Raw genomic sequence first — 22,891 nt, forward strand, 5'->3', positions numbered from 1 at the left:
CAGCTTCTAAAACTGATGTGGCATATCACATATCTTGCAGTTACGGAGCATCACTATCAATTTGGGGTTGTTTCTGGCCACCATTCATTCTCCTTTTAGCTCCGTTTTGGCCTCCAGCAACTCTAGTCGCTAACTTTGCCTTTCTGCAGTGATGTGCTGAGTAGGTACATAGGGGTTTGTCTGTTGGAAAATGCAGCAATGGGTGATACTTCTCTGTGGGGTTTGCCACTATGAGCAACACCTTCACATTACACTGAGTGAGTGAATGATTTGTTGATAGAGAAATATTGATTACTGCAGCTTTAAATTCACTTGATCTGGTCTTGTGACCTGTGTGCTGAACTGACTGTTTCATGCATTCAGTGTTAACATTGCCAAACATGATCTGGCCATGTAAGGTAATAGTGATGATCACATGATCTGCGGCACTCACACACGCGCTCACACATTCACATGCCATGGTCAGTTTGTGACACTCTAATTACAGTTGTTGTGGTAATGTGGGGTTGTTTGACATGTTGATGTGCTCGTCGTGTAGTATAGTCATCAGTCTGTCACATGGACTCTGTTGGTCGTAACACTCGTGTGGCACCTTTTCATCCCAACAACACCCTGCCTGCATCGTGCATGCTTGATCGACGCCTGCATCATGCACGCTTGATTGACGCTTGAAGCCTCCACTAGAGCTGTGTGTATGTAACTGTACCCCATGGCTTTGGTTAAATCCTGACATCACTGTGATTTTAAGAGAAATTGCACTTCATTAGAAAAAAACCTTTGAAAGAGACATGGAGGGAGAAAATAAAAGCTGTGTTAGGTTGTGAGAAACCCCGTGCTGGGTTGCCTCAGTAGTGTTACTCCACTACAGTAACCTTGTATAAACTGATATTCAGTCAAGTGACTGAATTACTAAAAGGCTCGCCATATTGCACTTTACATGTCATCGTTTTTACCTTGAGTCATGTGTTTTCATTTTCATTTCCATGAGCCAATCAGGTATGATGAAATTTAAGACCTTTCAGGCTCTCAGGTTTTCCAAACCCAATGAACAAAATCATCTGTGAGCCTCAAAATTTGAAGAGAAATCGACTGATCCCAGGCGTTAAGTGTCACTTGCAAAAGCACATTTGAACGTATCACATTACAACATAAATTACTCGCTCTACTACTTTCCCTGTATATCTACCGTAGGTATATACCGGTAAATGCTTGTAGAACATTGACATTCATAGAAACATTAATTTTAGACTATTCATGTGAACGAAATGATGATTCGAAGAGTGCTACATAAGGCAAGATGAGGTTACAATTACTGTGTAAAATATACACAATGATTTATATTATGTCAGTGTTAACACCAGCGCTAAAATGGAGCTAATTGCCTGTTTCACACAGTTCTGTTTTAGGTCCCAAAAGGGTTTAAGGGCGTTTAAAAGGGTTTGTCATCCATTGCTGCCAGTTGTTGTTGTGTGTACACTGTTCTCCACTGAGCTGAACTCATTGGTTCCCATGTCACATAATGTGATATACAGTCTTGTATGTGGGTACATGTTTGTCTGTGTCCATTGGATGTGTGGGTGTGACTATGTTACTTTATGTGTACATTACTTATATAAGAGCTATTTCCCTGCCTCAGTACAGCGTTGGAGAGATAACTCACTTCTGTTGCCTGAGAGGAACAGACAACATGCTGCAGTAGACTTATCTTAAAGTAATAATCCACCACCTTCTGCGGTTTGTTTGCTGATCTGTCGCTGATATGGCGCAACAGTGATTCATGAAGCTTTTATGTTTAAAAAACAGCTGTCAAGTTAGCCTGGGAAAATCTTCTATCACACAGCTGATGATTCATTTTATGTTGCCAGCAGAGGAAATGGGTAGTTAGCATGGGAGGCTACAGCTGCCACGGCTGGACAGACGTCTAAGAGCGGCATGCAGAGACACTCAAATCTTATTAACAGAAAACCAAGACAAAAGACACGGCTTGATTGGAAAGAGGAAGGCGAATGTGTCGAAAAGACAAATGATGTGTCTGTCTGAACATCAACTTTGCTGTCTCCTTTTCTTTTGTATTATCAAGGAAGGAAGTCTATAGGGAGTGCTTTAATTGTTGTATGTAGGCTACTGTGCACAGATGTAGTTTTTAACCGAGGTATCGCAAAAATCAAGAAAAACAAAACCATTGGTTGGGAAAAGGCTTGGTCGAATAAGACAATAACTTCGGTTGTGGATTGAAGAGCAGAAGTGATATTGGTAATGGACGTATATGTAAAAACCATTAATCCAGAGTAAAGAAAGGAAATGTCATTAAAATCAATGTAAAAGAATTACATGAGTCATTTTCTGTACTTTTATAGACATATTTTGTTCCTATGGGAGATTAATCTATAAAAACAGGCCACAAATACAGTATATACTGTAATTTAAAATAAAAAACAGGGCATTTATTGAGGACTATTTTCAGCAGTGGATTAATACACATTTGGTGCTCTAGTGAGTATTTGGGGCAGCAGGACAGTGTGTGCGCGACTGAGACAAAATAAACTACAGTATGCGTGTTGGTAATGAGGAAACATGTCACCCAGTGCGACACTGTGGGGGTCAGTATTGTGTTTTAAATGGTTTTTGGACAACAGTGGAGTTCTGAGGCACAGGGGAATAAACCGATGACACTACACAGACGTTGGGGATTTGTATCGATTTGTATTGATATCACCAGACTAACCATTTAATGTTGTTTAATTTACCCCACTTCTTCTCTGTAAATGCACTAATGCTTTCTTTCTACGACGTACGTGACTGTTTGGCATTCCACACTGCTGCTATAAAGCTGATTTTAGCTGAATGAGCAAATCCACCTGACTGCGCATGCACACACACACACACACACACACACACACACACACACACACACACACACACTCTAGAGTGGGAAATTATACTGAATGAGACATGAGTGGAACAGAAAGAGGAACTGTTAATGATTATATAACTGACTGTGTTGAGTGTTTTATGGATTTCTGTTCATGGTAAATCACTTGAAACAACCCTCACTTTAGGTTTGTGTGTGTGCAGTTGTTCTGAATGTACCTGCTCATGTGTGACTATGCTTGTGTGTATGCATACATAAACATGTCATTGCATCTACAGTTCCCTGAAAAAATGGGCCTCGATCCAAATAATGAAGGGTGGAAAGGATCAGCTTGTACTGTACAGGGGAGGAGAGTACACAAAGAGGAGAGATATAAAGGAATTGTGAGGCTAAATGGCAGATAGGCGTGGATGGGAGGATCAAACTGATGCAGGTAATCAGTCACATATTACTGATTATAGTCAAATGTTGATTACTTTCCTCCAAAACCGGCTGACTGTGCAGATTAGTGAGGAGTTTGTTCCATTCTGTTTGTGAGCAGTGTTATTAGTTATTCTGTTAACATCAAGATGTGAGAAATTATGTTGGTAGGTCCACATTTTTGCTCCTGTATATACTGAGGGACAGTTTCTGACTTTTGGAATTGCATTTTGTAATCTGGTGTAGTTTACTTTGTAAAAAATTGTGAAAGCCGGAATAAAGACAGCGTCAGTCCTAGGTTCTTTATGACATTAGCAGTTTAAAGCTAGACAAAATGAAGATTTGAAGGATCAACTGGATCTTCAGTTACAGAGAAGATAGCTGAAATACAAGTCCATATAAAATGAATCTTAGACTTTAACCCCTTAAAGTGAGACCAGTTCAATTTCAGAATAATAGAAATTTCTCTAAAGTGACGCCCATACCAACACACCAAGGGAGGAATTCCCCTCACCAGCTGGTACTGGCACAACAAACAGAGTCTCAGTACATGAATAACCACATTTTAAGTAACCTGTTAAATATTGGATCCAAAACACAGTGGAGCACACAAATGAACAAAGCACAGAGTAAATTATGTTTAGAAAGTAATCAGAGCAGGTAAAAAGGAAAGCCTTGGGTACACACTCAGTGCACATAGTCACCTAGAAATGCAGCTACATCAGAACACGTTCTGTCTGAAATACCAACACATGAAAGTAAATTTTTCCCTCAAATTGTGATGTACTTGTTCCCAAAGCACACACACAGAGAACATGAGGCTATGACCTGTTGAGAGACAGGGAGAGGTGACATTTCCTTTTATTTATGGTGACGGCTCATCGTTTGATTTGTATGACAACATGACATTTCAGAGTTAATCTCTTATTTATGGCATGTTTGCCATTTCCATTTGAACCTTGTTGTTTTCCTCATAAACACTGCACACGTCTTCCTGCCTGGATCAGTAATGGTTACTGCATGGTTGAGCTGGATATGTGGTGGTTCACATCTGCAGAGAGTCCCACGCACACACACGCATTCAGACACACATGATATGGACAACTGAAAAGAGATTTCATGTACGAGTGTCACACTGAGTTGTCTTTGTATTTTCAGGCCAGTGTAGAACATGGTGGGTTGGAAAAAGGGGCTGAATTGGAGAGGCTGGTGGGAAGAGGTGGGGAGTGTTTGTGTGTGTGTGTGTGTGTGTGTGTGTGTGTGTGTGTCAGGGGATGTAATAGTTACTAGGCAGCAGTTGTGAAGGTCATTTTCTCAAGCGGGCTTGCAGTTAGGTCAAACATTTTGTGTGCACGTGTGTTTGCAAAAACATGGCCTTGTATATAAAGGCTTGGCTTATTACTTGGACTTCCACACTGAATTTGTCTTTACTATAAGGAGCATTTCAGAGTTGAGCATGTCATTTGTGCCTGTCCTGTAATAGAATGAGCTGCAAAGAGGAGTGACGTTGGTGGACTGGCATCTGTTTGTTTGGGAGACACTTGAGAAGCTGTGAAGTGACAGGAAAGGCTGCTTGGCACCACTGAGACACACAGAAGTGTGTGTGAGTGTGTGTGCGTGGGTGTGTGGGTGTGTACTTGTACTACATAGGACTGGAACATGTTTTTAGCCAACAGAATGAGGACATTTTTTGAAAGTGTGGACTTTTTGACTGGTTCTCACAGCTTGAAAGGGCTGTTTTGAGGGTCTGGTTAGACTAAGGTTTAAGTTAGAATGAGGGTAAGGGTGGGGTTAGGTATTTAATCGTAATGGTTAAAGTTAGGGTAAGGGGCTTGGGAATACCTCATGTCAATGAGGATCTTCACAGGGATTGAAGTACAAGGTAGTGTGTGTGCCCAGAATTCTAAAAGAAGCGTAAAAGAACAGTTGCTTAAGTAAACAGAATATGAAAGATCCAAATAATTAAAAAAATTATTTTGGCTTCTTGTAAAAATAGTCTGAGGGTTGTTGGAGAATCCATATGGAGGGGGGACTCATGACCTCTATGTATCTGCAGGAAACATGTAACATACTTATAAGTTAATAAATGTAATCAATGAGTTTGTACTATAAAAGGCTGCATTAACACTGAGTCTCGTCTTCTTTACCTCCACCCACTGGTTCACAATGTCAAACTACATCATATCTGCTCTGAACATCAAGCTCAGGGGCGTACTGGAACACCGCAGTGTCTCACACAGGTACAATGTCACACCTGTGTGTGTGTGTGTGTGTGTGTGTGTGTGTGTGTGTGTGTGTGTGTGTGTGTGTGTGTGTTAGTCCGTGTATGTGTGTGAGTCAGAGAGTGAGAGGAGGAGGGGAGGGGAGGGGGGGTTTGAAAAAGAGTGAGTATTGTTTGTGTGTGTAAGTGGTGTAGGTGAACACATACAGGTGTTTCGTTTCCCCCCTTGATGACGCACAATGTGACCCTAGTGAAATGGCAGAGTCACTGCAAGTGTGTGTATGTATATGTTTTTTGCGCAGACCATCTCTAGAGGACATCTGACAGCCCAGCGTGTTTGTTTGCCTCCACACAGGAGCAGTTAGCTGGATTTTTTTTTGGAGCGAGGGAGCCATGATCGCTGATTGTATCAATCAAAAATCACAAACTGCAGGTTTTTGGAAGCAAATTCCACAAAGGCCGGTGACCAGAAATCCTGCCGACTGTTTTCTCATCTCAGTGTCAAGGGGACACAGCCTTGGGGGTCCTTCGGGCAGATCCTCTGGCAGCTGTCCGGTTGCTATGGCACTGATCACACAGAGGAAGAGCAATGTATGAGGAGAGAAATGGGACCTTGCGTTTAATTGCTGTGTTTGCTGCTGCTGGTTTCCCGGCTTAATCTATTCCCTGGCTGCTGTCACACAATCACTGAAGCATCTCATCTACTCAGATGTCTTTGTCTCTTGTCTTGAACAATGCATTTCTCTAATTATCCTGTGCACAAGGAGTCTGAGACACTCTATTGCAGCTATCGTACAACATTAACCCCTTTGTTATTGTCACCACTCTTACCCAGACGAGCTGTAACAGATGTGCAGCGTGATTCACTGTGCGTCTTCCTGCTGCATCAGGCTTTTATGCTGCTTGATTTAGTTTTATATCTCTGTCCTTGTCTGTCTGCAGAGTTTTATCTTTGCTGCCCAAGACAATCTCATAATTCACATGGCTATTTTTACCTGGAAATGAAAGTTTATGTTTTATGCTGGCGATGTGTCACGGCGCAACCTTTTCCAACATGAGCTCATAAGAGACATCAGGAAATCGATGCAGAAAAGCCCGACTGTGAAGCTGTTTAATGAGACGGATGAAAGGTAACTAATCAGAGCCTCATTACGCTTCTAATAGTGCGCCAAGGTATTACAGTTTCTGGTCTACAAACTGCAATGAGTGAAAATACCGTTTGTTTAACCAAAAACATATATCTGTTGAAAACTATAAAGGGGTATGTATGTCTCTAATGTTGTATTAATGTTTCAAGGTATGTGATATAGGGATTGTAAACACAACACTCAAACTTCTCCCTGGCTCAGCACCACCGGAAGTACACAGCTTGTACGTACACTGCAAGCTACTGTTGTAGAAACGTTGTATTTGTATGTGTAGTGCTTATGGTATGGCACCTGCTCACATCATAAAGATCCCTCCTTATTGGCTGGAGGCTCCACACCCACTGCCCAAAGGTTGCAGCCCAAAAGCTTCCCCTCTAGGGTGTCATAAGAGATGATTGAGAGGGATTTCTTTTGTGTGCATCCATGCATTGTATATATATCATATAATTAAGGAGTGATTCAACATTTGGGGAAAAGAAATGAAAGGAATTCGATGAGAGTCAAGCGATAGCACTCTGATGTCTGCAATGAAGCTGTTAGCTTAGCATAAAGATGGCCTGACTCTGTCCAAAGGTGAACATATTCACCAGTGGGCACCCCTCGAGCTCACTAATTAATATGTTATATCTTGATTATTTAATCCGGACAAACACTGAAATGTAAAAACAAGGTTGTGAAAAAGAGGTTGCCAGGCAACCAGTAGGGGCTCCTGCTTCCAGTCTTTATGCTACGTGACTTCAGCTGGCTGTGACTTCATATTCAACAGGACGGACACGAGAGTGGCATCAATCTTATCATTTAACTCTCGGCACTTTAGAAAATAAGCATATTTCCCAGAATGTCGAACTCTTCTCTGCAGAAAAATCAAATAAGGCTCATAATGCCACTAGAATTAATGAAGCTAGTCAGTCAATTAACCATCGATTTACTCAGTGAGTCAGTCAGTGAGTTTGTTAGCTCAGTAGCAGAGGGGAAGAAGAACAGGTGGCCCACAATGGGAACAAAACACTTTAGATCAATATATTCTTGGAAGATGACGACTTAAACTCTGTTTACTGGACTGTAACTGAAGAGGAAGCTGGCTCTGGTTGGAATTGAAGACAAACACGAGCATAGTAGACAGTGCATGAGAAAAACAAGAGGCACGCAGACAGTTTATTAGTAGGAGGAATACAAATGGGGCACAACAGGATCATAGGAGGCAAAGAACAAGAAATGCAGTGTGAAAAAAATTAGCTGTGCATTTCCGCGTGTACCAGACAGAGCATGTAAAATGTGTTAAAATTGTAATTTTTTCGTCTGCTTCCACTTAATCTCCTCTCATTTTGGGAGGTTGCATTTCAATTCCAATGTCCTTGGCAACAGCACAGCAGCCACTAGTCTGATAAGCCTGTTTGAATTGAGATTTCACACAGAGGGACAGTGTGCGTGTCTGTGTGTGTGTGTGCGTGTGCGTGCGTGCATGTGTGTATGATGAGATGGGCTGGTGTGGGTGTACATACATGTGCCTAGAAATGAAATCAAAAAATCAAGCCTAGATAGAACAAGGTCAGGGAGATTAATATAAAATTATTAACAAGGTAGAAACAAGGGCAGGGAGAGATAGAGGGAGGCATACAGTAGAGGAGGAGGAGGAGGAGGTTCTTGTACAAACTCCAGCCTATCAGACAGAGGAGGGCGGGGCTCAGCAGTCAGGAAAGAGGTAGCAGAGCAGCAGCAGACACAGAGGGAGAAGAGGCAGAGCATGTCAGAAAAGGAGAGAGAGGTGGGAAGGTAGAGGTAGGTAGACAGAGAGATGCAGCACCACAGTGTGTGTGTCTTCAAGGCGCAACTCTTCATCCTCTCATCAGGGAGCGTGATATGTTATGGAGCTACGGTGCACAGATTCTCTGCCGAAGCAGGGAATGCAGATAGAAGTTAACCTTGAGCTGGAGTCCAACAGTACCACTCTGGACCGCTGGGATTACAACAAATGCGACTCGATCCCAAAAACAACAGAGATTTAATTGGACCTGACAACCTGCCAAACCAGAAGTGGCTCCAGAACCTTTAACTTTCGGATAACAGTCAGATTCATACCAGAACGTCTCGCAGAGAGGCTCGAAATTGCCATTCCAGGGCCAGAGCTCAAACAGGTACTTTGTTTTGGCAGGAACTTGCCAGCTGTCTCCAAACCTGACAGCACACAGAACCAATATTGTGACACCCACCACTCACGCTGGAACCCCGCAAAGCCACGGCCAAGCAGGTCCTGCAGCCCAGGGACCCTGGCGCCGGCCTGACCTTGGACAGGCTGTCACCTGAACCCCTGCTGGCACCAGCGGAAACGTCCGGCATGTCTCAGACAGGAGGACGGTTCCACAACAAAAAGGCTGGCATTCGCGCCGCCGTGATCCTGATCGGACTCCTGCACAAGTCTCGCAAAGCCAAGGAGAAGGAGAGAGAGAGAGAGGAGAGCGAAGGGTGGGTGAAGTTTGTCCGCTCGTGTCATCCGATGAGACAGGCATGCTGGGTAGATAATGTATGACTTAGGGACAAGCAGAGAATCTGCAGTGCAGTGCTGAGCTGGGATTGCGAAGAAAACTTTATTAGCTTGTAACGTCTTTGTTATTCTAGAGGCACGGGGCACTTTGCACTCTTAATGGATCAGTGAGTTTGAATCTGCAGTTTTATAATAGGTCCTTTTTTATCAATGTGCTTGTCTGTGTGAGTGTGTTTCTCTCGCTGCACTTGTACATGAATCTCTGTCAGTGGAAATCACAGGCGGGAGAGACAGATAAAGGTACTGAGGATTATGGGAGAATAGTATTGTGTTCTCAGTGCTTTTGAAAAGCAAATGAGAGAATGGAGAAAAGAAGCAGAGCTGTGGTGTGGAGAGAGTCGGTTTCTGAGCACACAAGAATCAAAGGACACTTGTTGATGCCTGTAACGCTGATAAAAAAAAGTTTCACTCCTTTGGCACCAGGGCAGTGTGAACACTCGTGGGTTTGTAGGTTGGTGAACCGGCTGAGAGTTCAATAGCTGAGCTGCAAACTATGGTAGAAAAAAAAATACAGTACCAAGCTTTATTGCCCACAAGCCTGCCGTAAACCGCAGCTGTAAATTCCGATACTTAAGCAGGTTTTTAAACACATTTGTTATGGACTATGAAAACCACAATGAAGCAACAAAAACCAATGTTCCTATTTAAGTCAAACATCTGAGGACTGTATATGTGAAGGACCTTCAGGCAGATTTGTAGCATGAATTGAATGCCAGATTGAGCCTGAAGAAGAGTGCTGACGTCTTACCATTTGCCACACAGATGCACCTGTAAGGGGACTTTCCCTGCATGCTGTGTTGCGTCCAGATCATCTTACTGCTAGTAGTTCCTCAGATGAGTGCACTCAGTAAGATCCCTGAGAAAATCCCACCTGGTAACAAACAGTGAATGAGGCTGGCTGGGTCGAAACTGCCAACACCCCCTCGCTCAACACTCCCACTAACCTCCCCCTCCGTACCTGTTTTGGCTGAACTGAGCTAACATTAGCAGCGCTGCACATACATTTAAGCTGAGGAGAAGGTTACAGACTGCGTTTGACTATTTAGTGTTATTGTGGTAAAGGATATGTAGAGAGTGGTCTGAATGAGGTGTCTGTGTGTGTGTGTGTGTGTGTGTGTGTGTGTGTGTGTGTGTGTGAACATCTGATATATAACACTGAATGCACTTTGCTACTCTGTTCTGATGGCCTGGACGAAAATAGGCTACATGGAAATAGACTGTAACTCACTTTGCAAATGTTGATAAGTTTATCTGACCTGTGGGTGTTTCGTGTGTGTGTGTGTGTGTGTTTAATTTAGTTTCAGATAGTGTAAAATTAACCCTTGGAGGCGAAGGTTGGATTAGCAACTACGCAAATCGGCCAACTGCCCCAGACCTACTGGGGCCCCTCCTGGTGACAGTTTGAGCCACGGGGCCAGCTGTGGCTGAGGTGATTTGATCAATTATAATTTATAGTTTATGTGTACATTATGCACTCATAACAATTATCAATAGAAATAACAAAGACCTGTAATATTACCTAATCCTGAAGTCTTGGTTTGTATAAGGAACCAAATCTTTATGATTTCAGTTGATAGTACTCTTACATCGTGTATATTCCCAAATAAATTTGTCTTTAATGAAATTAGCATAAATTAACAGACAAATATCAAACTTGTATCCTGGTGGTTTTCCAGCATATAATAACTGTTTCTGTGGCTCTGGGCAACATATTGACAAGGAGAGGGTACATGCATATTGAGAAAGAGACGGAAAGGGTGGTCAGCGGGGCCAGAGCAGTTTTCGCCCCGGGGCCCTCTAGTGGATTAATTTAGTCGTGCCTGGAGGCTATCATCGTCTGCAAATGTAACTGTACTGCTTTGTCACACACGAACAGCCATACAAATATAAGTTTTTGTGACAGGAGAACTTTTTTTTTTGCATGTTTTTCACGTGCTTGCTAAGTGATATGTGATTTGGATTCTGCACCTTATTGCCTCATGTCAAATGATAGTAACACAGCAGATAACAGGCTGTGTCAAATAATGATCCCTGTACAATCGCTTCACAATTTTAAGATGTCTTTTTCCGAGTGTAGTTTTTACGTCCATGATTGCACTCTTTTCAGACTTTTACCGCTATTTCTCTCAGCTACAGGCCATCCATTGTGGAAGGGTATTTCATGCCTTTGAAGCAGCGTTATTCTACCAACGAATTCAAGGAAAAGTGAATTATAGCCCTATTGTTACTATTAGAGGAGAGCATTTGTAACTACATAGCAGAAGGAAAGACTTTGCAATTTTGCACTAGATAATTTAGATAATGTGATTTTCCCTTTTTGTCCACATCTTCTGCCCATGGACAAATGCAGGCAACACACAAGTACACGTGCAAACATATAGGCATGCACTCTTGCTCCTTGCCTTTGTCTTCCTCTCAGTCTTTATCTCTACACTGATGGAGACATAACATATATTTGCACCCATTAAGTTGAACAGCATGAGGTCTTCTGCTTCTATCTGCATATGTATATTAGCCCTCCATGCATTAATGTCCTCCGCAGCTCATTTATCTCCAGCTGCCAACCTGTTTTGTCTGTGTGTGTGTGTGTGTGTGTGTGTGTGTGTGTGTGTGTGTGTGTGTGTATGTATGAGTGTATGAGATGTTTGTCCCATTGTGTGTGTGGCTACATGAGTTGTGTTTACACTGGTTTGTGGTAGTGTGGTGAAATTTGTGGGTTTGAGGGAAAGACAGAAAGACAGAGACAGAGAGTGTTGTGTGTGTGTGTGTTGTGGGGACATATATGTGGATACAGTCACATTGTCCAGACTCACCTTCCTTATGGGGTCAAAATGTCTCCATAATGTGAATCATGTAAAACGTAGGAATAAGAAATGATTGTAAGTGTGTGTGTGTGTGTGTGTGTGTGTGTGTGTGTGTGTGTGTGTGTTTAACAGGAGGAAAGCTAGAGGCAGACTCATTTATGATGCTGGAGTGTTTGTTTGAGACCTAATCTATAATCACAGCATGGAGCTTCCTGTTCACACATTGTGTTGTCTCCCTCGAAGACTAAAAGCTTTTAATATCACACACACACGCACACATTGACAAAACATGCATCTGTTTTGCAAATTGCCGTGTTTCATTTGCATTTTTTATGACCATAGTGGCCCAGTGTTACAGTGTCTCCTGTTATTGTGTTGAGCTGGGCAGTAATGGCACAGGTGAAGGCCTGACCTTTCCTGTAAATTAGAGGTTTGAGGTTCACAGACACTCTGCATTCAGTGATTCACTGTATTAAACTGATTCCCTGACAAGCAAGGGGAGAAAAATGTCCAAGTGTACAGACGAACTGCTAACCTCATCTGTAAATTAAGCCACAGTACCGCTGACTACAGAGGTCAAGCAGATGGTTGATAATGAAAGCCTCAGTCATTTCTCATTTCTCTTTGCTCCATGAAAAGGTTGTTACAGGTGCATTAACAGCATATGAATATATGAATTGGTACTGTGGTAGTTTCATTCAATATTACATAATAAATAAATTTACAAGGGTACATATTTTACGATAGTGCTGTTCTTTTCTGTTTCTCCTAATGCCTTAACAATTTAAAGGCTGAGTTTATGGTGAGTTATGAAGAACTTTTCATCCACAGTCCAAATCGTTTGTGAATTGTGGATGCCCCTTTAAAATTATATGTAAAAAAAAAAATCCTCTTAAGGAGTCAGCCTGACTCATCCCAGTAAATTCAGTAAACCTCTTTTTGTGCTTCTTTATTAGCATTTCGTTAGCATTTGTGCTTGTCAGGGTCTTTTTTTTTTAAGCTGTGAAAAAAAATCAAGGCAATCCTTGAAAGGGAAAAGCTGCTGAATTCCCGCCTCTCTGGTGCTTCATGGACAGTTCACTTTAGCAGAAAGCAAGGACTTCCAGATCTCATGAAGAGCTTTGATTTTAACATAACAGACTGGATTTTGAATATATTTATCTGTGTTGCTTGAAAGGTCGGACGAGAAGATTGAATTTCTCTTAAATCTGACCAGTAAATATGAGATTAAAGCAATCAGCCTGGTGATTTATCTTAGCACAAATCCTGAAAACTGCTATCCTGCCTCAGCTTTTTGCATTAATAAACAAGATATAACATCTTAAGTAGTTACCAGCTTTGCTGTTTCCTCCTGTTTCCTCCTGTTTTAAGTCTTTATGCTAAGCTAAGCTAACTGTCTGCTGGCTCCAGCTTCATATTAAATGTACAGACACAAGGCTGATATTGATGCTGTCATATAACTCTCAGTAAGACTAAACAAATGCATTTTCCAAAATGTCAATTTTATCAGTGAAAAGACGAATGCATGCACATTCAGTCCAAACCACAAACTTATTTAAATGGATATGAACATTATGATCAGGTCAGATCTTCTTCAGATCAGGCTAAACAATCATCAATTCAAAAACTACTCAATAAAAGCTCCATCAAAAATACACCAATCCCTATTTGAACTTTTTCTTTGATCAACAGGTTTCAGTGACAGTTAACACTCTCCTTTAAGTCAAGTCCTTCTGTAGATCCCCACAAGGTCTTCCTCACCCTCTACATTATATTTAAGAGCAACTGTCAAAGTAAGTGGTGAGAGCAGGCACATAATAAAAAGTGGTGATGATTTGGTTGTTAGTCAGCCTACACGGATGGGATGGAATAAGATCACCGACCTGTGGAGGAGGACCTGTGTCATGATTTGACAAGCCCTTCATCTTGCTAAATGTAGCAAAAGCTAAGGACACAAGCATTGATTTCAGATAGCTGTCCTCTGCTGCTGCAGTGACTGTTATTAAAGGGAGGCAAAATGAGGGAACATGAAAAATATTTTGGTGCAGTTCTTGACAAGAGAGAGTGTTTTTAAAATCAATTGAGATCGTCAGAAAGTGAAACATTTTTTTCATCCTGAGGAAAACTTGCTCCTCTGCTTTCTTGGGTGACTATTTTGTAGGCTTATGGCAACATCTTTGTCTTTATTTACTGTTGTCTGACTCTACACATCCAGAAAGAACAAGCTTGTTAATGTGACAAGAGACAGTTGTTAGGGTGAGTCAGACCCTGCTCAGGGACATTTACAGCAAGCACTTCCATAGGCTGTCCTGCACAGACAGTTTGAGCTGTTGCCTTCAGGTCACTGCTACAGAGTGCCTGCCGGGAAGAAGAAAACCCCCAGTGTTGTCCTTTTTAAGGATGACTGTTGATATTGTGAACCTGGAAAACTGTATGCACATTAATAATGATAATAGGTGACATCTTTCCCTCTGTTTGTGTTGTGATGTTGCATTTTCCACATATGTAATGTCATATTTGTTTTCTTTGCACTTTATGACGCCTCCAATCTGATACAATCTTAATTTTCTTTCTGTTTTTAATAATTTATTATGGCCTTACAGCTTTGTGCCATTGTCCCAGTTGCCTGATTAGTTTTGTTTTGGTGTTTGAAACCCCTTCTGCATCTCACATTTCCCTTTGGAGTAGACAGATTGATTTGATTTGACAGTGAAGCAAGTATTTCCACAGTTGCAGTCCCTTAAGAGCAAATCTCAGTGGTCCAGCCTGTGTTTGATGGTCCTTGATATAGAGATGTTCTGAAGAAATGTTACACACAAACTGAGTGCTGTCTACCTTTGAAGAGCATGGTACACATTTGTATACTTTTCAAACTAGCACGTACAGGAATGATGAAGCCTGTGGTTCTTAAAGCAGCTCAGGATTAGACCATCCAGTCAGGTCACAAACCCATCAACACAACACAGAGCATCTCTGTACTTGTACTTTGGTTGTGTGACTTGCACATTGATTAAGTCTAATTTGATAACAAATTTGCAAAGAAAAACTGACACAAAAAACAGATGAACAGCTGGTGGAACTGTGGGTGGAATTTACAGTTTGCTTCTGCTGCCACCCCCGAGAAGCTTTCTGCTCTCGCTCACTGTCACATTTAACACTTGAAGTTCTCAGACATTTTTGAAAAGAATCGTCTTTGATTTCACACTGATGTAGTCAAAGCAGGCTTTTCATTTATAGTCAACGACCTCCAATTTTGCTGTCTGAAATCACAACTCTAACTGGTGGATTCCATTAGCTGTTGTTCGCTAGCTAATTAAGCTAACATTAGCTCCATGACTTGGTTCAAAATGTGGTCTATGACTGTTTGATGTAAACTCAAACTGTATTTTTTATGGTTACAAGAGAAAAGTCTTTTAGTATCTCTAATTTGGCTATGTCTGTTTAAAGCAATTATAACTTATTATTACTTTACTTATTTATTTATTTTTTCCTTGAAGGTGTTGATAAGATCACTTCAAAATATAGTACTCACTGTCTGCCAAGGCTACTGTTGTGGCCTGTATCTGTTTTTATCTTGATATGCACATGTGGCCAATAAACCACTTTAATTTGAAGGGCGCTGCATATCATTTGCTTTCTCCAATATCACTGGCACCCAATACAATGCGATTATTCCTAAAGCATCTATGAATGTGAAGAATTATTGTGGCAATAACACTGGAGCATCCCTTTGTTGCATAAATAGGGTAAGCCTATATATAAAGAGAGAGAGAGGGAGACTTGTGCATCACACAGAAAGCCCAACAGGACCGTTTTATCCATCCATATTTGCTTGGGTAATTTCCATTAGCCTAGCAAGAGGGTTTTCTTAACATATCAGAATCAATCCAGCGATCTGATTTAGATGCTTATACAGTGTGGAGCCTATATTTATCTGCATAGATCAGATCCTCTTTTAATACACCATTAACAGAAAGTGAAATGGGAGGTGTTTCTGCTGGCTTGTGAATGGACGATGGACAGCTCATTGATATCTGGCACAGATGCATGTCTTGTATCTTACATTAGAGCAAATAAGCACACAGTTTTGTCCATTCTTTACGTTTGCTCTTGTGTTTCTGGTTTTGCAAAGTTTAATAAAAAGTCTTTCAAACTCTTTGAATGTAAAGTATCTTACTACTCTCAGCCCCGTGCAGACACTTCAGCTTGTGGACAGACCTACAGTGTCTAGTTGTGGTGACTGGTCTGTCTCTGGAGGATATTTGTTTTATTGTTGTGGAAATTCGAAGCATTTCCTCGTCAGACCGAGCTGATGTTTCAAAGCGCAGTCTTTCATGTTCCTTTTCTTGACCACCTTACGCAATTTTTCCTTGTCTTGTAGTCGCTTCCCTCCTCTCGCTGTTGAACCCTCCTCCTCCCGCTGTTTGACACAACCGCTTTTTATTCACTGACTCACTCGTATTTCCATTCCCTGATCTCCTCCTGTTTTTTGCTGTCTACCCTCATTACTCCCTCTTTTAAACTCACTCTTGTGCATTGCACTTCTTTTGCAATGAGCAGCTGCACACACATAACCATGAGCACATTTGATTGCGCTTGAACACACATGCCTCTTTGCTGTCTGTTTGTACAAATATGTATATTTGGGGTGTAATGGATGAGATGTATAGTCTCTAACAAGTGTCCAGAGACCCACCCTAGACAGCCCTATTTACCCAGCTCTGCACTGGGGATTAAGAGGGCTATTTTTAGTCTGCAGAGATTCATTTATTTGCTCTCTCCATACCTCACTCTGCGGCCTTCTCTCTTTCAGCTATCTGTCTGGCATCCATTCATTCTGCGCCTCTCCCTCTCCCTCTTCATATCTCTCTCCTTTTCTTCCTGACCTTTCTGGTCTGGTGTGGTTATCAGCCAGTTTGAATTGGTGGAGCTGGTTGAGAAGAGAAGTATTCAATATCGTCTGACAGATGCTTAACTCTGTTTTTTTGCTTTGACTCAAGTCAGTGAGACTGGATGAGATGGGCACTGATAAAGAGGAAGTGGGTCCCAGAAATGAATAGGATTAGATGGAATTTATGGCATTTCCAGTGATATGATAGAGAGAGTGATGCCAGGCAACTGTGCTTTTCACTGCAATGCAGTATTGTGCCAAAGGACAAAAACCTCTCAGACCTACTGAATAGAAAAAGAGAAATGTTCCCTCTCAGAAATACTGAACATATTTAAATCCATCATTTAAATCCCATCCACACTGTCCAGTGTTTCTAATGAAATGCCACACTCTTCAGACAAAGAGAGGATGGGCACTGATTTATTTTTGTAATTTGCAAACTCTCTCGACACACTAAAAGTGGATGAGAGCATTTGAAAGTGACAAAAAAGTGAAAGAGAGTCATGCAGAGGAACATCTTTGAATTACATCCAGAGGATGTGCACGTGCAGACCTTATATTGTGAAAAGAGTAATTGAAACGAGCATTTACATGATGTCTTCCCATTTTTTGAACCCAAACAGAATGGAATTCCTTGTAATGATGTGTTTTTAGTATATTTTATTATTCAGACTGGGCTGTTATCAGGTGTTTACTGGATCACGCCTATTAATGCATTACAGTCACCTCACAGTAAATTGACTCTAGTCATATAAAGTGTGATCAACTGCATGAAGTACACAGTAGACAAAGAAACAAACAAACATGACTCATCCTGTGGCCTTTATCAGTGTCCCCCTGCAGTTGGGAAGTAAGTACATGTAAATGTCTACCAGAGCTCTCTTGGTATCATTTGTGAAGTGACAGAAAACAACACTGACATTTCAGGTAAGACAAAAGCTGCGTCGCCGAACCTAATACTCGCTAGTAGTGTTTGCCTTTGGTATTTAGATGAGGGATCCAGTGTCACAGATACAGTCAGCGTCTCAGAGAAGCTGGTCATTCAGCCTGTTTGAGCTCTTAAATGAATACAATGGCTGCAGTGCTTGGTAGCTATTTAACATAGCACAGTGAGCCACCACAGTACCATCCAGGGTAACACGCTTGCTGCAGTATAATTAACCTGGTTTCCTTGGGAGGAACAAAATGACACTCGCGCGCGCACACACACACACACACACACAGACACACACACACACACACACACACACACACACACACACACTCATAGTTTGCTTTGGTGGAACTGTGTGTGCCAGGAGAGGACGAGCCCCTCACTGGTGTCAGTTTAGTGCAACACTTGGATTAATGACAGAAATAATTAAGAGAGAAGTAAAGAGGACAGCCAAGTGAACCGAGAAGGCAGGTGAAAGAGAGAAATAGACTCTGGGAGTAAGGAAGATGAGGGATGAGGGGGCAACCTGGACGATCCAACAATCTACTTTTATTCCACAAGTTCAAGCGATTTTTCTTGTCTTTCTAGTTGACATAAACGGTTGGGAGCCTGCGTGTGCAAAGAAACATTTCTCATCATTTCGTGAGGATTCATTTTAGTTCAAGATTCAAAGGAGCAAATCTTCTTGATCAAGACGCCAGAATGTCACACTGTAACTTCCAGTTGAAACTGAAACTGAAAGGAAAAAAAAAAACCTTCATATGTTGTGAAATTGTCTTTAATGAACTAATAATAGTAGAATAGAACTGAAGCAGAAGTAAACTTCGGCTGGAAAAATACCAAAGCCAAACCACACATTTAATCAACTGAAACTGAACAGCTCTTTTAATTAAAAACTAAATGCCACTTCATTTGAAACTATGACCGCACGAATGGGTCAGTCACAAAAACACACACTATGACCCTGTGTGTGTGTGTGTGTGTGTGTGTGTGTGTGTGTGTGTGTGTGTGTGTGTGTGTGTGTGTGTGTGTCCATGCGCATAGGAAACTACAAGTAAATTACACTACAAAGTACACACAAGCCACTTAAGGTCTCTTAGCTTGTGTTTGCATGTGTGCTCGTTAACATGGGCTTCACTTTGTTACATTAACAAGGTGTGAGGGTGATAATGAAAAAGTGTGTGTGCCGGTGTGCTGTTAAAATATTGTCTGAAGTGTTTGTTTTTTTTACCTGCAGCAAAGCCCACATACACACACACACACACAAACACAAAATCTATTCCCTTTCTGCTACTTCCAGTAAATGAAAATGTTTTCTTTCACGTCCTCATCTTTCTGCTTGCCAGCTCACTATTTGACCAATTATTTTTTGTACAAATTTCTGTATCTATTCATAAAAGCAGCCTTGTCTCTTCCTTAGACATGCCGCTACATTCCTCCTCATCACCCCCGCACTATTTGTCTGTCTGTTCCTCTTCCTCTTATCGATAATGAGAGTGTTTCAGGTTGTCTGGCTGGACAGTCTTATCTGCTGTCATCTTTGTATCTATTCATATCACAGCGAGAGAGAGAGAGAGAGAGAGGGCGAGGCCTGGCATTCTCACAGGAAACAGCCGGTGTCTTGGGGTGCAGTTGCCTCGTAATTATTGCTCTCTTGACCTCTACACATATTTCCACATATCTGGGATGCCTGTGCTCTCCTGTTGGACAGCTGGCTGCCTCACGCATCCATTTCTTACCTCTATATGTGGAGCGGACTTTGTAACAAGGACAGACATAGATAGATGGTAGATAGTGGATACTTGAGGGGGATCTTGAGGGAGGACAAGAAGACAAAGTGATAATAATTTAAACTGCTGCTTCAAGTGGATCAGATTGTATTCAGTTACGTTTTTTGCCAAAAAAAAAAACCCTAAACAAGACCAAGACTTTGTCTGAAATCACTCCCACTTGCATAGTGAGCTGCTGCATGCGCTTGCCCCTACAGGGATCAATAAAGTTGGATTGTACGCTTACTAATCACCACTTTGTGTCAACACTCCCAGCTGTGGAGCCGTGCAGTCATTTTCACATCTATAAAATGTGCCATGTTGCATTGTGGGATTGCTAGCAGAAAATTGGGTACATGTGCATGCCAGTGTTAGCAAGCTAATATTTGCCAACAAATATCTGTTGTGTCCTGCTTTGGCAAGAAAGTTGTTCATATGCCAGCATCCTTCATTAAGGATGCTTGTATCGACTGTAAGATGTTTTCATACTCTCGTAACTGAATTAACTTTGTTTATATTAAACAACAGGCATCACTATTCCTGCACCCCTCCTGTAACATCATCCCTTCAAAGTGCTTCGCAGCGCTGTAGCTGCCATGTCTAATATGTAATATTGCAAAGGATTTTGCTGTGTGGCGTAATTCTTTATTCCCAGTCTACTTAAATATACATCAGGATTGATGGGTCCCACCCTCTACAGCAGGCTGTCTTATGGTCCCTGCCCTCCACACTCTCCATCTCTTTCCAACCCTCGTCTTTCTCCTCTTCTCTGTCTCCAATTACTGTTGTATTAACTCCATTAGAGAAACCATCAGTTGTGTAATTGGTCAATTGGCATGAGGATCAGGCTCCTTATCAAGTTTCATAACAAATATGAAGCCCGACTGGAAACAGGAGCAAGTTGTCCCCTCGGGAGAGGTTTCATACCCAGGAACCGCAGTTCACCCTCCTCTCGAGCTTTCTGTCCTCCGTTCTTTATTTTTATCCTCTCTACACCCTCTATCCTTTCCATTCACCTATCTCCTCTGTGTTGTTCCCCTTTTTTTTATCTCTTTCTCACACACTCTCTGCAGAGTCCTGGCCTGCGTCTGATGTCCCGTTGCCCTAATTTTATCTCAAGGGTATAATCAATACATGAAGTAACAGATTTCTTGCAATCTCTACCTTCATCTCTCTGTCTGTTTTTCTCTCTCTCTCTCATACACACACAGAAACACACACACACATTACCAGCATCATTAGACAAACATGATGACAATATGCAGATGCAATTACAGTTGAATCAACCATAATTAGCACCAGCCAAATGCAAGGAGGATTATTGACATGCTGCTGTACAAGAACGTCTTGTACTAGTGTGGATGTGGATATGGAGCATGATCTGCCCTATTTTTGCCCAGCAGGATTACAACCACTTAATCCTAGCTCCAGGTGACAGAGGCCTGAGTTAAGTTACATTTTGGTCATTCACTTGAAGAGTTTTATCCTACAACCCTTTAAAGAGCATGCTAATTGTTGTGGATGAATGAATTTTTCAGAGGTGACTTCACTGTTCTTGGCCGGCCCGAGAGAGTCACACCAACCAACACAGCTGCCACATGTGCAGCCAGGATTTACTGTGTATTAAAATAATGTAATTTTGTGGCAGTGCCCCTGCCCTTTGGCTCGCTGGGAAGTTTCTGCCATGTCTTGTTTGGACTAGCTCAGAGCCAGAGGTTTGACTACAGTTTGACATTGTGGTTTCATTTCACCTCCACACCCGTACTTTCCAACTTGCCACATTCAGTGAAGGACAGACCGCTTCCTGCGTTGGCAGTGAATGTTGATATTGGTCAGAAGGTCTCCGTGAGGTGCTGAATTGTTCGATGTGAACATAGGTCCTTGGATACTGGCTTGTAATGTGCATATTATGCCATTTGATGATGCTTTTATGCAAAGAACCTCTTTAAAGTGTGTTGACTGCACATTTCATCAAACCCTCTCTCCACAGTTCCTTCTTCTGACTCACTCTCTCCATGACCTGTTCTTCCTAAACTGTTTCTTCCTCCCTCCTGCTGTCCCAATATGTGCTCCCCCTCCCTCCCTCCCTTCCGGGGTGGGAGTCAGTAGCAGTGACGTAGCTGTTGTTTCATCGCCACAGAGACAGTCCAGGCTGCAAGAACAGCAGCTCCTTGTCATTCTCTCTTTCTCTCACAGACACACACTATTCTGTCCTGCAAACAGCGTCTCTCTGTGTGCAGGTGTGAGTGAGACAGTCAGATAGGTGTCGTCTGTGGACCCTTACAGGCCGGCTGTAGAGAGCAGGGATCTGCCCCGGGGACAGTGCTCTGGACAAGCTTTTCCTTTTCACAGGTCACTGATGGGAAATGCACACTGTCCTCCTTCCTTCAGACTGAAATGAACAAAGAGAAAGAACAATGTACAAAACCAAACAAAAAACAGTATTTCTTTAGCTCAGTTTTGTAAACTCTTCCAGTCTGTCTTGACTTATGATGCTCTTTCAAACACTGACCACCCTTGGTTACTGTGAACTCACATACTGCAGCATTACATGCACAGGGGGACACAGTGGTGCATTGTGTGAAAGCTGAGCCTGTGGAAAGAGCTGATCAGTTCAGGTTTTTCCTCCGGACAGTGGACTGAAAAGAGTTGATCAGGAATTTGGGTTTGGCCTGCAGTGACTGACCTAGACTCAGATGTGCTTTGGCCATGACTTCCCCCCTTTGTTTGGGTGTTTTTGAGCCTCAGGTAGAAACTGAGAGTCTATGACAGTCAATGTCAAAGAGCGTTGCTGATTAAATTCAAGAGAGGAAAGTGCTGGATACAGGGCTTTGCTGCCTCTTATGTCTCCCTTCTTCAACCACAAGCAGAGATTGCCTCAAATTCACCGTTTCACATTTTTATACTGTGTGCGATTGAGTGTTTTTGCTGCTCACAGCCCACTTGACACCAGTGCATGAGAGAATGGAGAACAGGCTATTATGGTTGCAGCTAATGAAAGGAAAGAGGGGGCATATTAATTTCACATAATCTCTCAATTAAAACTCTTGTCTTGATCACTTGCAGCTTTCCGCACTGGTAGAAACACAGCAGAGCGGACATGTGCACTCAGTGTCTATTGTGCTAGCAACTAATGGGCTGATATAAAATCTGATAAAGGTTCTATTTATCAGTATCATAATATAAGGTATATATATGTAATGAGTATCAATCCAATATCCAATAAAACCTAGTGGAGTAGGTCATGTAGAGGACACACGAAAATGTGGTTTCAAATGCATTCTGCTGCT

At 42.0% G+C, this 22,891-nt stretch overlaps 1 protein-coding gene across 9 annotated transcripts in view; it reads left to right on the forward strand.

The window, feature by feature from the left end:
• rap1gap2a (RAP1 GTPase activating protein 2a) overlaps positions 1-22,891 on the forward strand; it is a 77,032-nt gene that overhangs the window by 31,976 nt on the left and 22,165 nt on the right. For 2 of the 9 annotated variants that reach the window (XM_076734315.1, XM_076734316.1), the window contains exon 1: positions 8,381-9,124. The exons of 5 other annotated variants lie outside the window; for them this stretch is intronic. In XM_076734315.1, the coding sequence (XP_076590430.1) occupies positions 8,997-9,124 (128 nt within the window). In that variant the 5' untranslated portion in view covers positions 8,381-8,996. Of the gene's footprint in view, positions 1-8,380; positions 9,125-22,891 lie in introns of those variants that run through there. 2 more of the 9 variants (XM_076734317.1, XM_076734319.1) reach the window with 1 other exon arrangement.

Source organism: Chaetodon auriga, chromosome 7, assembly GCF_051107435.1.
Source record: "Chaetodon auriga isolate fChaAug3 chromosome 7, fChaAug3.hap1, whole genome shotgun sequence".
NCBI classification, from domain to species: Eukaryota; Metazoa; Chordata; class Actinopteri; order Chaetodontiformes; family Chaetodontidae; genus Chaetodon; species Chaetodon auriga.